This window comes from Meles meles, chromosome 7, assembly GCF_922984935.1.
Source record: "Meles meles chromosome 7, mMelMel3.1 paternal haplotype, whole genome shotgun sequence".
Lineage (NCBI taxonomy): Eukaryota > Metazoa > Chordata > Mammalia > Carnivora > Mustelidae > Meles > Meles meles.
This window is the reverse complement of record NC_060072.1, coordinates 86297578-86314716: the sequence shown is the minus strand read 5'-3', so window position 1 is coordinate 86314716 and position 17139 is coordinate 86297578. Positions and strand designations below refer to the sequence as shown.

Below are 17139 nucleotides of genomic sequence, written 5' to 3'. Positions count from 1 at the left end.
TGTTCTCCCAAGGGTGTCCCCTCAGGGGTACCCTGACTTGTCTGATCTTTACTGAAGTCTTATTTGTAAATTTCCCCTTATTCCTCCCATTCTCCCTTCTTTCTCATCCTCTACCAATCTCCATTATTTTTCCCTTCCCTTCTCTTTTCTGCCTGAGGAGGGTCATGTTTACATGATTATCTGGTACAACAGTTTTCTGTTGGCCCTCAGCCCTATGCTTGTCTAATGTACCTGGCTTTATATTACCTTGACTAGATGCCCACAGAAGACATCTCCTGGATTCCCAGACTGGTGGCTTCTGGTTAGGCTAAGCCAGTGGCAGGTGTGGTAGCAACTAAGAGAAGCAGCTAATCTGGTTCTGAGTGAGGCAAGGCAGTATCCTTTCAGCATCCCCTGCATCCTTGTTGATGACCTGCCACCTTACCTCAGTACGTCCTCAGCATCCCAGCAATGGTGTGTCAGTGACACACTAGAGCTGATGGCCACCCCAGAAAGAGGAGATTCTCTCCTTGTTGCCAGCAGGTAAATGTACCAGGAGAGGCACAAAGTTTGGAAAGTGTTTGTGAACCTGGCTTTGCCTCTGTCAGCCATTTTTTAGATCTTTCTATCTATTTTACAAGTCCCGGTCTAGTCCAAACATATCCCCAACCTTCCTCCCAACTCTGCTGGAAATTTATGATTATTATCAGTGGCCTTGGTGCTTTTATTTCTAGCAAAACTTCCCCTCTAAATATTAGACCCAATAAGAATTCAGTTTCCTGGGATGCCTGGGTGGCTCAGTCCGTTATGCATCTGCCTTGGCTCAGGTCATGATTCCAAGGTCCTGGGATCTAGTCCTGAATTGGGGTCCTTGCTCATCAGGAGGTCTGCTTCTCATTCTGTCTGCTCTGCCTGCTGCTCTCCCTGCTTGTGCTCTCTCTCTCTGACAAATAAATAAATAAAATCTTAAAAAAAGAATTCAGTTTCTTGACAATTTTCTCAGTTCTAATCTTAATGGGAATGTTTCATAATTAAAAGGAAAAGTCAGTCCATTGTTTTGTCCCTGAATAAATTAAATATGAACCAAAGTAAGCAGTAGCTCTTGGATCTTTCCAGGAATTTCAAAGGAGACTGGCTGTTATATTTTGTAATTTTATGAACAACAAAAATTTTCTCTACATCTATTATTCAACCATCTGATAAGATTCTTCTCCATTTCCCAGTCATCCTCTACCTATTCTCTGTTTCCTGAGCTGTTGTAAAACTTTTTGCAACATTCTTTTCAGAGCTACTTTTATTTCCTTGTTCTTCAAGCTGTAGACAAGGGGATTCACAAGAGGAGTGATCACACTATACTGTATGGAAAAAATTAGCTCCAGTGGGGAGCTTAAGGTTGGCATGAGATAGCGAAGAAAAGCAGATCCATAGAAGAAGCTCACAGCAGCGAGGTGGGAGGAGCAGGTGGAGAAGGCCTTACTTCTGCCTGAGGTGGAGCTTATGCTCAGGATGGTGGAGGCAATGCGAGCATAGGAGAAGAAGATCAGGAGTAAGGTTCCAGAGGCATGAATGATGGTAGAGCACACAAGGACTGTAAAGTTGGTGGAGATGTCAGAGCAAGATAGAGAGAAGAGAGATGGCACTTCACAGCTGAAGTGAGGCAGGACATAAGCCTCACAGAAGTCCAAATTCCAAGCCATGAGGGTGTTAATGAGAGCATCCAGAAATCCCAGTCCCCATGAGACCCATACTAGACCCTCACACAACTGTTTACTCATCAGCTGGCCATAGAGCAGAGGGTAGCAGATGGCAATGTAGCGGTCATAGGCCATGGCAGAGAGTACAAAAACTTCAGTTCCTGCAATGAAAAACACAAAAAATGCCTGAGTGAGGCAGCCTTCTACTGATACTGATTTCTTCTGAGACAGGAGATTCTCCAGCATCTTGGGCACAGTGACTGAAGTTAAACAAAGATCCAGGAAGGAGAGGTGACACAAGAAGAAGTACATGGGGGTGTGGAGATGGTAGTCAGTCATAATCAGCCCCATCATCATCAGGTTCCCCATGGTGGTCAGGAGGTAAATATCTAAGAAAAGCACAAAGAGCATAACCTGGATGTGGGGGTCAGCAGACAGTCCAAGGAGGATAAATTCCATGATGGTGCTGTGGTTTCCTAAGACCATGATAGAAGATGTTCCACTGGAATGAAAGCACAAAGAAGCATGAAATGTTCACCTTCTTTTTGTGCCGCCCACCTCAGGATTTTTACTTCATTCTATGTATGTATATATCTCTTTCTTCAGTGTGCTCATCTTTTACATGGATTTAAAAAAAATCTACTCTCCCTTCCTCCCCAGAATTCTTCCCTGACTTGATTGCCAGCTGCACAGCTCCTGAACCCTGAACCAGCCCATTTGTGCTTTTTCCTCTTGGCTCCTCTCCCACAAATATCTCTGGAGACCTATACATATCTTTTCAGTTTAGTCTATGACTGATCGGTTTCATCTCCTTAAATTGTCCTTTCATTTTATCCTGCAACACTACCAGTCAATTTATATCCAATACACTTACTTCTTTGAGAAGTGCTTCTAATCATCTCTGGTTTCTTGAGCTACACAGTCTGAAATGTGAGTGAAACTCTCCATTCAAAAGCTTGCAATAGTCCAATATTACATAATAATAACATGCTATATTTATTGTATTTCTATATTAAATATATTGCTATATTTATTACATTTATAAGTATTCATGTGTTTCTCTCTAGTATATTTGGTTATTTGATTCAAGGGACAATTTTAAAATGTACTGTTACGCTGAAAATAAACAAATAAAAAAATAAATAACAAAAAAAAATGTACGTGTGTGTGAGTATGCATGTGGTGGGGAATGGAGTTAAGAAAGGATATTGATAGTTTTTATTTTTAACAGTTAACTCTCCCTCACCCCAAAACTCAGATCTATAAGACTTCTTCAGTTCCTCAATTTGAACAGTTAGGTTTTAATTCTACCATGCCCCCTGAATAACGATAAACTTCTCTGGCTGGCATTTGAAGATTAGCTAATTTTTGAAGTGATTTCTCTACCTGCAGAAAACCTGTTTCACTGGGTCTTTTCTGGATCCTGGTGATGGGTATTTTAAACATGCCTCAGGTGGATCTGGATGCCTCTGTGCTATAGAATCGGGCACCAATTGGTCAGAACAGACTTGCTCTGGTGCTCTCATTATTCTCCTATTCTCTGCCCTGACTTTAGCTAATGCTCTGTTGAAATTCCCCTTCAAGTTTTGACCCAAATCTTACCTATTTTTCCATCATACCTTAATTTCTGTTTCTTGTTCTTTTTTTTAAATTCTTTTTTTAAAAAAGATTTTATTTATTTATTTGACAGACAGAGATCACAAGTAGGCAGAGAGGCAGGCAGAGAGAGAGGAGGAAGTAGGCTCCCTGCTGAGCGGAGAGCCGGATGCGGGTCTCTATCCCAGGACCCTGGGATCATGATCTGAGCTGAAGGCAGAGGCTTTCACCCATTGGGCCACCCAGGTGCCCTCTTGTTCTTTTTTTAAAAAAGATTTTATTTATTCGACAGAAAGAGAGAGAAATCACAAGAGGCAGAGAGGAAGGTAGAGAGAGAGAAGGGGAAGGAGGCTCCCTGCTGAGCAGAGAGCCTGAGGCGGGCCTCAATCCTAGGACCCTGGGATCATGACCTGAGTCAAAGGCAGAGGCTTAACTCACTGAGCCACCCAGGTGCCCCGTTTCTTCCATTTTTATATACGTGTCTTGATTACCTCTTTCTCTGCTTGCACAGATTATGGAAAATAATGACACCTATTATTTTATTGGTACTAATTATATCTAGGTATTATCAAACATTTAACTTTTTTCTCTATTCGAAGATCTCAACAAAACTATGGGGGCTGCATTATTTCAAATTTTAGCATAAGGAAACTGAATCTGAAAATTTTGTGGTGACTTGCTGATGTCGAGAGGGTTAGTGGATAAGATTTACATCTCTCCCAGGTCTATAAAGCTTTCATATCTGTGATTTTTACACTGACTGGCTGACATTCATTTGCTTAATTAAGCAATGTATCTCTCCACTCCATGTTCTCTTTTACCCCTTACTCTGTAAACTGTTTTGGGCCTTCATTTGGATATCTATCTTACTCTGGCTTTTACTAGGATATGAGTAGTATTTATTTTTTCTCCAAATGTGTTGCTTTTTTGTAGGATAGATTTGGTATTTAATCATCTATGTTATCTTAAATCCTGAACACACAGTAGAACAGAAGGCAATAATAGGTCCTTGATTTTGTTAAATGTAGAAAGAATGAAAGAATGAAGCAACTGTGACATTTATGCTTTATTAGAGGAATATCCCCAACTTTAATTCTAACTAGAAATAAAACTTGAGGATGACTGAGAAGTGGTGAAGGAAGCAAAGTCTATGTGGGGTTGAGGGGCTCATTTTGTAATGGTTGTGAAGGCAGAAGACTTATTTTCTGTTGTAATAACTGGTACCTAAAGATTCCTTCCCTCTGGGGAGCAGTTCATATTTACTAGCTCATTTCTTTCCATGCTGGGAATGTGGTTTAAAACCATGACATTTGGGTATACATTCCATTATCCATACTGTCTGTCAGTTCAGTCATCTATCCATCTGTTTCCACTCAATCATTTATCCATTAATTCATCAATTCTCTCTTTATCTAATTATTCAAAATATTATGGATCTACTTTGAGTAAGGCCTCCTACTCGCAATAGATTGGCCAAACAACCCTACTTAATGTTGTTGAACTGTTGTGTGAATATACTTATTTGTCTTGCTTTTCCAGCCATACATTTCTAGCATTCAGAACTGAATTCTTGGATTGGTTGTTTTTTTCATACCCAGCTTGAAACCTCAGATGCTATTCCTTCATAAGTCCTCTTTTCTGGTATGTTACCTCCTTACAGAAATCTTGACTTGTCTCCTAGAATTCTGAATTGACTCTGAGTTTCCCAGCTTTCATCTAGGGAATTTCACCACAATGTGATGTTGTTCTTGCCCAGAGAACTCATCAGAACAGATTCTATTCCTCCAGGGTTAGCCAATGCCCTGCTTTCCCTTTCTTTTCTTATTTCTTATTCAGACAAGTTCTTATACTCCCATTCCTTACCAGAACCTGTATTCAAATCACCTGTTTGTTTTATCTGATGAGTATCTTGCAGCCCAGCACGATGGCCCAAATTAATTCAGCTTCTGCAGTGAAGATGAACAACCACACTGAAAGGTCAATTCTTCCTGTCTCTGAGTTTGTAAAAATCTCATTGAAATAAGCAGTTTCTTTGTGTTCTTCCTCAGCAAAGTAAGCACTCAATTCAGTACATTTACTTTATTTTTTTAAGTTTCTTTTCAGCATTCCAGAATTCATTGTTTATGCACCATACCCAGTGCTCCATGAAATATATGCCCTCCATTACTTTAAATGGAATATTTCTCAAGATTCATAATTCACTGTCTGATTTTGCCCACTTTCTTCATATTTACTCTCTAGTTTTTCCATATTTATTCTCCTTTTTTAAGTTCTTTTTTTTATTTCTTTATTTTCAGCATAACAGTGTTCATTGTTTTTGCACCACACCCAGTGCTCCATGCAGTACGTGCCCTCCCTATTACCCACCACCTGGTTCCTCAACCTCCCACCCCACCGCCCCTTCAAAACCCTCTGGTTGTTTTTCAGAGTCCACAGTCTCTCATGGTTCATCTCCCCCTCCAGTTTCCCTCAATTCCCTCTCCTCTCCATCTTTTTAAAAATCATTTTTATTATGTTATGTTCACCACCATACAATATACCATTAATTTTTGACGTAGAGTTTTTTATTATGTTCAATTAGCCAACATATAGATCATAAGCTTTTGAAGTAGTCTTCAATGATTCATTAGTTGTAATGATATGTATAAGATCCAGCTCTTCTCACCACATGTACCCTCCTTAATACCTATCACCTGGTTACCCCTCCCTGCAACTCCCCTCCCTTCTGTAACCCTCAGTTTGGTTCCTGGAGTCCAGAGTCTCTAATGATTTGTCTCCATATTTACTCTCACTGCAGACCTTGCTATAATCCCATTTTTATTTCCATCACTAAGACTAAGCAAACAATAGCATAACCAAAGGATTTTTGGAGCCACTGTGAGTTAGAGATTCAGTACTTGAAAATCACTGTGTTGTGCTGAGGGCCCACGCAACCCATCAGGAGGCCAGAGAGAAGCCCAATTTGTGAGAGTCCATGATTTGCTCCCCTGGCTCCTAATATAGATCCTCTGATTGTGACCACCCAAAGAGAGGGCTTCATTTCAATCATTCAGTGAAAGGTAAGCACTAATTTCAAATTCTTTCCGCTTACCTTGTGAGAAGGAACACAATGCCTTCAATTCACATCAAAGTTGAATGCCTATTCTGAAATTCAGAAAAAGGCAAAGAGAAGTGTGGTAGATAATAGAGAAGAGTGGTAGATAATAGAGCCCAGGGGCACTCTCCTTTTTTTTCTTTTAATTTAATTAATTTTTTCAGTGTTCCAAGATTCATTGTTTTTACCCCACACTCAGTGCTCCATGCAATATGTGCCCCCTTAATACCCACCACCAGGATCACCCAACTCCCCACCCAGAGCCCCTCCAAAACCCTCAGTTTGTTTCTCAGAGTCCACGGTTTCTCATGGTTTGTCTCCCTCTCTGATTCCCCCCAACTCACTTTCCCTCTCCTTCTCCCAATGTCCTCCGTGTTACAAAATGTGTTATTTACCACTTTGCCTTTGTAGCTGTGTTTGAAACTTCTCAAATAGGTAACCTCTTGCTATCTTAATATGTTTATGTCAGATATCATATTAAGGAGAAGTGCAGCAGAAGATTGCATGTTCTGGTTCACTTGAAAAATAGTCACAAATAATAATCACCTTCCATCCTATGTTTTTGGCTGAAGTTTACATTACTGTGAATTCATTTTACTTAAATGAACTTTTGCCTAAATTTAAGATTCAGTTAATTCAGACAGGCAAAGAATATCAATGCCATCTAGATACAATGACCTTATATCATTCCCAAGAAGATATTCCAAGAGAAAACGTCTCAAAAGTTTCCTACTTGGTGAAATCACAGAAAATATTAATTACATAAGTGACAGGAAAGATATATTAGGGAAGATAGGATGAGAGGCATGTCCAGTGCTAGAAGGCAGTGATGGGCTGGGTAACTATTACTGGAAATATAAGACCTTTCATGTTCTGAGGCCACCTGAAATGGGAAGAAGGGTCCCAATGCCTGTGGTTTGTTTGCATGGAAGATGAACTTCACATACCATCAATATTTTCCTTAAAATCTCTGAATTCTTCTTTTCCGCTTCCCCTTTAGCCACTAATATTGATGACCAGAGTTGATGGAGTGGTTAATATTACCAGAAAAGTAAACTATTTTTAGCACATACACTTAGCATCTAAGAGAAGAAGGAGGATCTCAGACCTTTAAAGTCTATTATAATGTGCTTTTACCCACTCCTCACAGACTGAGAACCTCTTAGCTGTTGGCTTCCGCTTCTCAGACCAATGCAGAAAGCTATAGCCAGGGTGCACTCAACACTAGAGAGTACAGAAAAATTTATTTAATAGATACTAAAAAACAGCTAAGGATAAGAGCCTCAAAGGAGAGAAATACCCACAAAGTTCTCAGCATCTGGAACTTAGTTTGTAGCACAAGGAAAAGATAAGAGAACTCAGTGTTAAAGGAGTTGCCTGAGACAGTCAGGAACAGAAGACTAAGACTAAGACTGGAAATCACCAAATGGAAATGAGGGGAACATTTAGAGAAATTACAGAGGATTAAATTTTTCTGGGACTAAAGTCTTATTTTGGCTCTAGTCATTTTTAAAAATTAATTAACATATAGTGTATTATTAGTTTAAGTTAATACCTATTCTTCTGAAGCTGTTCCAAAAAAAAATAGAAATGGAAGGAAAATCTCCAAACTTGTTCTATGAGGCCAGCATTACCTTGATCCCCAAACCAGACAAAGATTCCACCAAAAAGGAGAATTATAGGCCAATATCCCTGATGAACATGGATTCAAAAATCCTCACCAATACACTAGCCAATAGGTTCCAACAGTACATTAAAAGAATTATTCACCATGACCAAATGGGATTTATTCTGGGACTCCAGGGGTGGTTTAACATCCAAAAATCAATCATTGTGATACACCACATTAATAAAAGAAAGGGCAAGAACCACATGATCCTCTCAACAGATGTAGAAAAAGCACTGGATAAAATATAACATCCTTTCCTGATAAAAACACTCTGCAGTGTAGGGATAGAGGGAACATACCTCAATATCATAAAAGCCATATACTAAAAGCCCATAGTGAATATCATTCTCAATGGGAAAAAACTGAGATTCAGGAACACGGCAGGGATCCACTATCACCACTATTGCTCAATATAGTACTGGAAGTCCTAGCCTTAGCAATCAGACAACAAAAAGAAATAAAATGTATCCAAATCAGCAAAGAAGTCAGACTTTCACCCTTTGCAGATGACATGATATTCTATGTTGAAAACCCAGAAAACTCCACTAAAAAATTGCTAGAACTCATATAGGAATTCAGCAAAGTAGCAGGATATAAAATCAATGCACAGAAGTCAGTTGTATTTTGACATACTAACAATGAGTCAGAAGAAAGATGAATCAAGGAATCAATCCTGTTTACAATTGCACCAAAACCCATAAATACCCAGGAATAAACCTAACCAAAGAGGTGAAGGATCTGTAGTCTTAAAACTGTAGAACACTTATGAAAGAAATTGAGGAAGACACAGGAAATGAAAAAAACTCCATGCGCATGGATTGGAAGAACAAATATTGTTTAAATGTCTATGTTCAGGGCACCTGAGTGATTCAGTGGGTTAAGCATCTGCCTGCCTTCAGCTTGGTTCATGATACCAGGCTCCTGGGATCAAGTTCTGGGTTGGGCTCCCTGCTCAGCAGGGAGCCTGCTTCTCCCTCTCCCTCTGCCACTCCCCCTGCTTGTGTTCTCTCTATTCCAAATAAATAAATGAAAACAACCTGAGGGTCTTGAAAGGGCCTGCAGTGGGAGGTTGGGGGAACAAGGTGGTGGGTATTAGGGAGGGCACATAGTGCATGGAGCACTGGGTGTGGTGCAAAAACAATGAATACTGTTACACTGAAAAGAATTTAAAAAAATTTTTTAAAAAACTTTCTAACAACAACAAAAAATAAAATAAAATGTTTATGCTACCCCAAACAATCTGCACATTAAATGAAATCCCTGTGAAAATACCATCAACATTTTTCACAAAGGTGTAACAAACAATCCTAAAATTTTGACTCTAGTCTTACCACTTACAAGAAGTCATATTTGGTGCACTGGGTGTGGTGAAAAAACAATGAATACTGTTACGCTGAAAATAAATAAATTAAAAAAAAGGGGGGGTTAAAAAAAAGTCATCTTTGGTCAGGTGATCACTAGGCACAGAAGAACCAATATTTCTATAGCCCAATTTCAGAAAGCATAGATGTTTTCTATTTACAAGTCTCAATGAAGGAAGGAAAACTTCTTCTCACTCACTAAATACAGTGGGAAACATTCAACTTCTGAAAAGAGCATAAGAGAGACTTCTCTCATATGCCAGACCCAATCATAGAGGCTACTCCTTACTTACCTTTTGGAATCTATATACTGGGCAAAGAATATCAATGAAGCAATATAATCTAGCTGATATAATCTAGCTAGATATAATCTAACTGAAGGAAACCAGATAGTTTTATGGTCTTTGTGGATCTCAGCAGTGCAAGAAAGCTGTATTCCCCAAGGTCATAGTCTGAAGCCAGACTTTAAGCAATTAACTAGAAGAATAAAGTTTGTAGAAGTCCTATGGGGTTCTCACAGATATAGGCTATAGAAGTTTTTTTTTCTTTTTTTTAAAAAAAGATTTTATTTATTTATTTGATAGAGATTACAAGCAGTCAGAGAGGCAGGCAGAGAGAGAGAGGAGGAAGCAGGCTCCCTGCTGAGCAGAGAGCCCAATGTGGGGCTCGAACCCAGGACCCTGAGATCATGACCTGAGCCAAAGGCAGAGGATTTAACCCACTGAGCCACCCAGGCGCCCTAGGCTATAGAAGTTTAATCATAAACCCTGAAGTATTGTAGACTCTGAAAGTAGGCAAGCTGGGAAGTCTTTTCCTGTTGGCTGCTGACTGGAGGTATACCTTATTAGGAAATTATTAAGGAAGGTGTATACTGAGATATACCACAGAGAACCATATCTTTTTTTAAAGATTTAATTATTTACTTTAGAGAGAGTGAGAGAGAGGGAAAGAGTGAGGGAAGTGGGGGAAAGAATCTCAAGCAGACTCCCCGCTGAGTGCAGAGCCCAACTCGGGACTCAATCTCTGGACCCTGAGATCATGACCTGAGCCCAAATCAAGAGTCATATGCTTAACCAGCTGAGCCACCCACATGCCACATAGGGAACTGTATCTTTAAACAACTGAGATGAACATTTTTCTGATTAAATCAATTAAAAATCAGAAACATTTAGTTATGCAGCTATCTAATTCATGGGGTACATCTGTGAAACCTCATTCTATGTAACAGTGTGGTAAAGAGTGGTATATAGACTAGCACAGTCACAGGTCCAGCTTCATGTTCTCATGGGAGGTCTCTTTATCTCTGAGGATGGGTTGTTGGACAATAATGAGAATTTACTCAGCTTATGTGAAATTTTGCTTTAAAATATCTTTATATTTACTAAAATTTTTTTAAACTTGAGATATAATTGACATGTAACATGGTACAAATTTAAGGTATAAGCATGTTGATTGATACATTCATATATCGCAATATGAGTGCCATTGAATCATTAGCTAACACCTCTAACAGTAACATAATTTCTTCTTTTTTTCTAGGTTTTATTTATCTGTATGAGAGAGAGAATAAGAGAACAAGTGAGAGAGAGAGAGCACAAGCAGGGGGGAGAAGCAGACTCCACTCTGAGCAGGGAAACTGACTCAGGATGCAATACCAGGATGGTGGAATCATGACCTAAGGGGAAGGTAGATGCTTAACTGAGTTAGCTACCCAGGAGCCTTATACTTTCTTTTTTTGTGATGGGATCTAGATATACTCTATTTACAAGTTTGATGTTTGTAATACAGTATTGTCTATAATCACTATACTGTGTTTTAGATCTTCAGGAATTATTTTTTACTGTTTGCAAGTTTATATCCTTAAATAAAATCTATCCTATTTCCCCACCCCCAGCTCCTTGTAATCACCATTTTAATTTCTGATTTTACAAGATTGGCCTTTTTAGATTTCATATAAAGTGATATCATACAGGATTTGTCCTTTTCTATCTGACGTATCTCATTTGGCGTCACACCTTCAAGGTCCATCTGTGTTGTTGCAAATGGCAGAATTTTCTTCTTTCTTCTGACTGAGTAATACTCTGTGTGTGTGTGTACACCATGTCTTCTTTTTATTTATTTTTAAATTTAAATTCAATTAGTCAAGTTATAGTACATCATTAGTTTCAGATGTAGTACTCAATACTTTATCAGTTGCATATAACACCCAGTGCTCATCACATCACATGCCCTTTTTAATGCCTATCATCCAATTACACCATCCCCCCCATCCCTCCCCCTCCAGCAGCCCTCAGTTTGTTTCCTGTAGTTAAGAGTCACTCATGGTTTTTCTCCCTCCTGATGACTTCCCATTCAGTTTTCCCTCCCTTCCACAGTGGTCCTCTGTCCTGTTTCCTATATTCCACATCTGAGTGAAACCATATAATAATTACCTTTCTTTGATTGTCTTATTTTCATCTTTATATATTCTTCCACTGATAGATATTTTGTTTGTTTCCATGTCTTGGCTATTGTGAAAAATGTTGCAGTGAATAAGGGAGTGCAGATATCTCTTCCAGTTACTGATTTCCTTTCCTCTGGATATATATCCAGAAGTGGAATTGCTAGATCATATGATAGTTCTATTTTAATTTTTTGAAGAACCTCCACTGTGGGAAGCCACGGAAAGGCTTGAGACAAGAGCCAAACCAGGTTCAGACTTGTGCCTCCTCCAATGTCTCACTGCCTGATTCAAGGCAGAGGATAACGGAGTTGAGTTGCATTTGAGAAAGAGCCTGTGCCATGCGCTGCTTGCTCGCCTACCTGACTTCTCACATGCCCTCTAGATATTTGACCTTCAAAACAACCCAGATGCACTCGTTAATCTTCTAGTGGTTCTTGCTGTCCTGTTAGAAGCTATGAGATAACTTTCAAGTGTGTTTCTAGTGGATGATGTTTACCATCCACCACCTGGTGCTGGTCTGTCTATAGTGAAAAATATTATGAAACTGGTGTGTGAACCTTTAATCCTGCAGCAACACTTAGATAAGGCACCCTTTCACTGTAAGACTTCTATATACTCTCTTGTTTTTACTAATGAAGTGGCATTTGGTGGAAATCATCCCCGGTGCTCCTCCTGCCCCCATCTCTTTGTCTCTTTGATTTCTTTTCACCAGCCTCTTACCCTCGCGTTCCTGGTCGATTTGTCACGTGGGCCGTGGCACTCCACACTGTTTTCCACACTGGTTGAACCAAATTACATTCCCACCAACAGAGTACAAGGGTATCCTTTCCTCCACATCCTCACAATATTTGTTATATTATTGATGATAACCATTCTAATAGGTGTTAGGTGATATCCCTGGGGGTTTTGATTTGCATTTCTCTGATGATTAGTGATGTCGAACGTCTTTTCATGCACCTATTATCCAATTGTATGGCCTCTTTGGACAATTATCTATTTAGGTCTTCTGCCCATTTTAAATTCAGATTGTTTTGTTTTGTTTTTCTTTTTGATTATTGAGTTATACAGATTCGTTATATATTTTGGTTATTAACTTCTTATCCAGTATATGGTTTGCAAAAATGTTCTCCCAGTCTGTAGGTTGCTTTTTCATTTTCTGGATGGTTTCTTTGCTGTGCAAAGGCTTATAAGTTTTATGTAGTCCTACTTGTTGATTTTTGGGCTTTTGGTATCACATCTAAAAAAATTATTGCTGAGACAATGTTAAGGAGCTTCTTCCTTACATTTACTTCTAGGAGTTTTATAGTATCAGGTCTTATGATTAAATCTTTGATAGATTTTGAGTTAATTTTTGTGAGTGTTATAAGATAGGCGTCCAATTTCATTTTTCTGCTTATGGGTATCCAGTTTCTCAGCACCATTTGTCAGAGAAGCTAACTTTTCCCCATTTGTTATTCTTTATTCCTTGTCAAATAACAGGGGCTTTCTATTTTGTTCTATTGGCCTAAGTGTTTATTTTATGCCCATACCATAATGTTTTAATTACTATATCTTTCTTGTATAGTTTGAAATCAGGAAATGTGATGCCTCTGGGTTTGTTCTCCTGTTTCAGGATTTCCTTGGCTCTTTGGTGTCTTTCATGGTTCCATACAAATTTTAGGATTGTTTATTGTATTTCTGTGAAAAATGCCATTGGGACTTTGATAGGGATTTTGTTGAATCTAAAGATGCATGGGGTACTACAGACATTTAAAAAAAGATAATTCTTTTGATCCATGAACATGGAATGTCTTTCATTTGTTTGTGTCTTGATTTTTTTTTCAACAAAGTCTTGTAGTTTTCATTGTGCAAATCCTTCACTCCCTTTGTTAAATTTATTCCTAAGTATTTCACTGTTTTGTGAATGGAAGAGTTTTATTTATTTTTCCAATGTTTCATTGTTAGTGTATATAACACAACTAATTTCCATATGTTGATTTTATATATTGCAATTTTACCAAATTTGTTGGTTAGTTCCAACAGTTTTTTCTTTTTTCTTTTTTTTCCCAACAGTTTTTTCATTGAGTCTTTAGGATTTCCAATACATAAGATCATATCATCTGAAAATAATGACAGTTTTATTTCTTCCTTTCTGATTTGGGTGCCTTTTATTTCTTTGTCTTGTCTAATTGTTCTAGCTAGAACTTCCAGTAGTATATTGAATAAGAGCGGTGAGAATGGGCACCCTTGTCTTTTTCCTGATCTTAGAGAAAAGGCTTTCAATTTTTATGATAAGTATAATGTTAGCTGGGAATTGTTACATGTGGCCTTTGCTACATTAGGGTGTGTTCCTTTTGTATCCAATCTATTAAGAGTTTTTATCATGAAAGGATGTTGTGTTCTGTCAATTGCTTTTTCTACATCTACTTAGATGTTCATATGATTTTTATCTATCTTTTTTAATTATTATTTTTTACTGTTATATTAGTTATGATACAGTATTTAATTAGTTTGATGTAAGTTTCCATGATTCATTGTTTACATACAACACCCAGTGCTCATGCTCCCCCTTAATACCCATTACTGGGCCAAACAATACGCTCACCCCCTCCCTTCTAAAATCCTCAGTTTGGGGGTGCCTGGGTGGCTCAGTGGGTTAAAGCCTCTGCCTTCAGCTCAGGTCATGATCTCAGGATCCTGGGATCCAGCCCCACATCAGGCTCTCTGCTCAGCAGGGAGCCTGCTTCCCTTCCTCTCTCTCTGCCTGCCTCTCTCCCTACTTGTGATCTCTATCTGCCAAATAAATAAATAAAATCTTTAAAAAAATATTTTAAAAATCCCCAGATCGGAAAAATAAACATTGCTAAAATGTCTATACTGCCTAGAGCAATCTATACTTTCAATGCCATTCCGATCAAAATTCCACTGGTATTTTTCAAAGAGCTGGAGCAAACATTCCTAAAATTTGTATAGAATCAGAAGAGACCCCGAATTGTTAAGGAAATGTTGAAAAACAAAAACAAAACTGGGGGGCATCACGTTGCCTGATTTCAAGCTTTACTACAAAGCTGTGATCACCAAGACAGCATGGTACTGGCATAAAAACAGACACATAGACCAGTGGAACAGAGTAGAGAACTCAGATATGGACCCTCAACTCTATGGTCAAATAATCTTTGACAAAACAGGAAAAAATATACAGTGGAAAAAAGACAGCTCTTCAATAAATGGTGCTATGAAAATTGGGCAGCTATATGTAGAAGAATGAAACTTGACCATTCTCTTACACCATACACAAAGATAAATTCAAAATGGATAAAAGACCTCAATATGAGATAGGAATCCATCAGAATCCTAGAGGAGAACATAGGCAGTAATCTTTTCGATATCAGCCACAGCAACTTCTTTCAAGATATGTCTCTAAAGGCAAAGGAAACAAAAACAAAAATGAACTTTTGGGACTTCATCAAGATCATAAGCTTCTGCACAGCAAAGGAAACAGTCCACAAGACAAAGAGGCAGTCCACAGAATGGAAGAAGATATTCGCAAATGACAGTACATACAAAAGACTGATATCCAGGATCTATAAAGAACTCCTCAAACTCAAGACACACACAAAACAATCATGTCAAAAAATGGGCAGAAGACATGAACAGACACTTCTCCAAAGAAGACATACAAATGGCTATCAACACATGAAAAAATGTTCATCACACTAGCCATCGGGGAGAGTCAAATCAAAACCACATTGAGATATCACCTTACACCAGTTAGAATGGCCAAAATTAGCAAGACAGGAAACAACATGTATTGGAGAAGATGTGGAGAAAGGGGAACCCTCTTACACTGTTGGTGGGAATGCAAGTTGGTGCAGCCACTTTGGAGAACAGTGTGGAGATTCCTTAAGAAATTAAGAATAGAGCTTCCCTATGATCCTGCAATTGCACTACTGGGTATTTACCCCAAAGATACAGATGTAGTAAAAAGAAGAGCCATCTGTACCCCAATGTTTATAGCAGCAATGGCTATGGTCGCCAAACTGTGGAAAGAACCAAGATGGCCTTCAGCGGATGAATGGATAAGGAAGATGTGGTCCATATACATGATGGAGTATTATGCCTCTATCAGAAAAGATGAATACCGAACTTTTGTAGCAACATGGATGGGACTAGAAGAGATTATGCTGAGTGAAATAAGTCAAGCAGAGAGAGTCAATTATCATATGGTTTCACTTATTTGTGGAGCATAACAAATGACATGGAGGACATGAGGAGATGGAGAGGAGAAGGGAGTTGAGGGAAATTGGAAGGGGAGGTGAACCATGAGAGACTATGGACTCTGAAAAACAACCTGAGGGTCTAGAAGGGGCGGGGGTGGGAGGTTGGGGGAACAAGGTGGTGGGTATTAGTGAGGGCACGTGTTGCATGGAACACTGGGTATGGTGCAAAAACAATGAACACTGTTATGCTGAAAAGAAATGAAAAAAAAAAACACAATGAATTCTAGTACACTGAAAAGAAATTTGAAAAATAAATTTTTTTTTAAATCCTCAGTTTGTTTCTCAGAGTCCACAGTCTTTCATGGTTTGTCTCCCCCTCCAATTTCACTCCCTTCATTTTTCCCTTCATTCTCCTAACATCCTCCATTGTATTCCTTATGCTCCACAAGTAAGTGAAACCATATGATGACTGACTTTCTCTGCTTGACTTATTTCACTCAGCATAATCCCCTTCAGTTCCATCCACGATGATGCAAAAGTTGGATATTCATCTTTTCTGATGAAAAGATCTTTATCCATTCACCTGTTGAAGGGCATCTCAGCTCTTTTCACTGTTTGGCTATTGTGGATATTGCTGCTATGAACACTGAGGTGCATGTGACCCCTCTTTTTCCCACTACATCCATATCTTTGGGGCCAGTAAATATCAATGGTAGTGCCATTGCCAGGTCATAAGGTAGCTCTATTTTTTTTTCCCATTTTATTTATTTTTTCAGCGTAACAGTATTCATTCTTTTTGCACAACACCCAGTGCTCCATGCAAAACGTGCCCTCCCCATTACCCACCACCTGTTCCCCCAACCTCCCACCCCTGACCCTTCAAAACCCTCAGGTTGTTTTTCAGAGTCCATAGTCTCTTATGGTTCGCCTCCCCTTCCAAATTTTTTTTTTTAATAAACATATAATGTATTTTTATCCCCAGGGGTACAGGTCTGTGAATCGCCAGGTTTACACACTTCACAGCACTCATGATAGCACTTACCCTCCCCAATGTCCATAGCCCCCTCCCCCTCTCCCAATCCCACCTCCCCCCAGCAACCCCCA

At 39.0% G+C, this 17139-nt stretch overlaps 1 protein-coding gene across 1 annotated transcript; it reads right to left on the bottom strand.

Moving 5' to 3' along the window:
- Window positions 1-1202: 1202 nt before the first annotated feature.
- LOC123947140 (olfactory receptor 8S1-like) lies at window positions 1203-2159 on the bottom strand. Its single transcript, XM_046013138.1, has one exon. The coding sequence runs from the start codon at window positions 2157-2159 to the stop codon at window positions 1203-1205; it is 957 nt and encodes a 318-aa protein (XP_045869094.1).
- Window positions 2160-17139: the final 14980 nt, after the last annotated feature.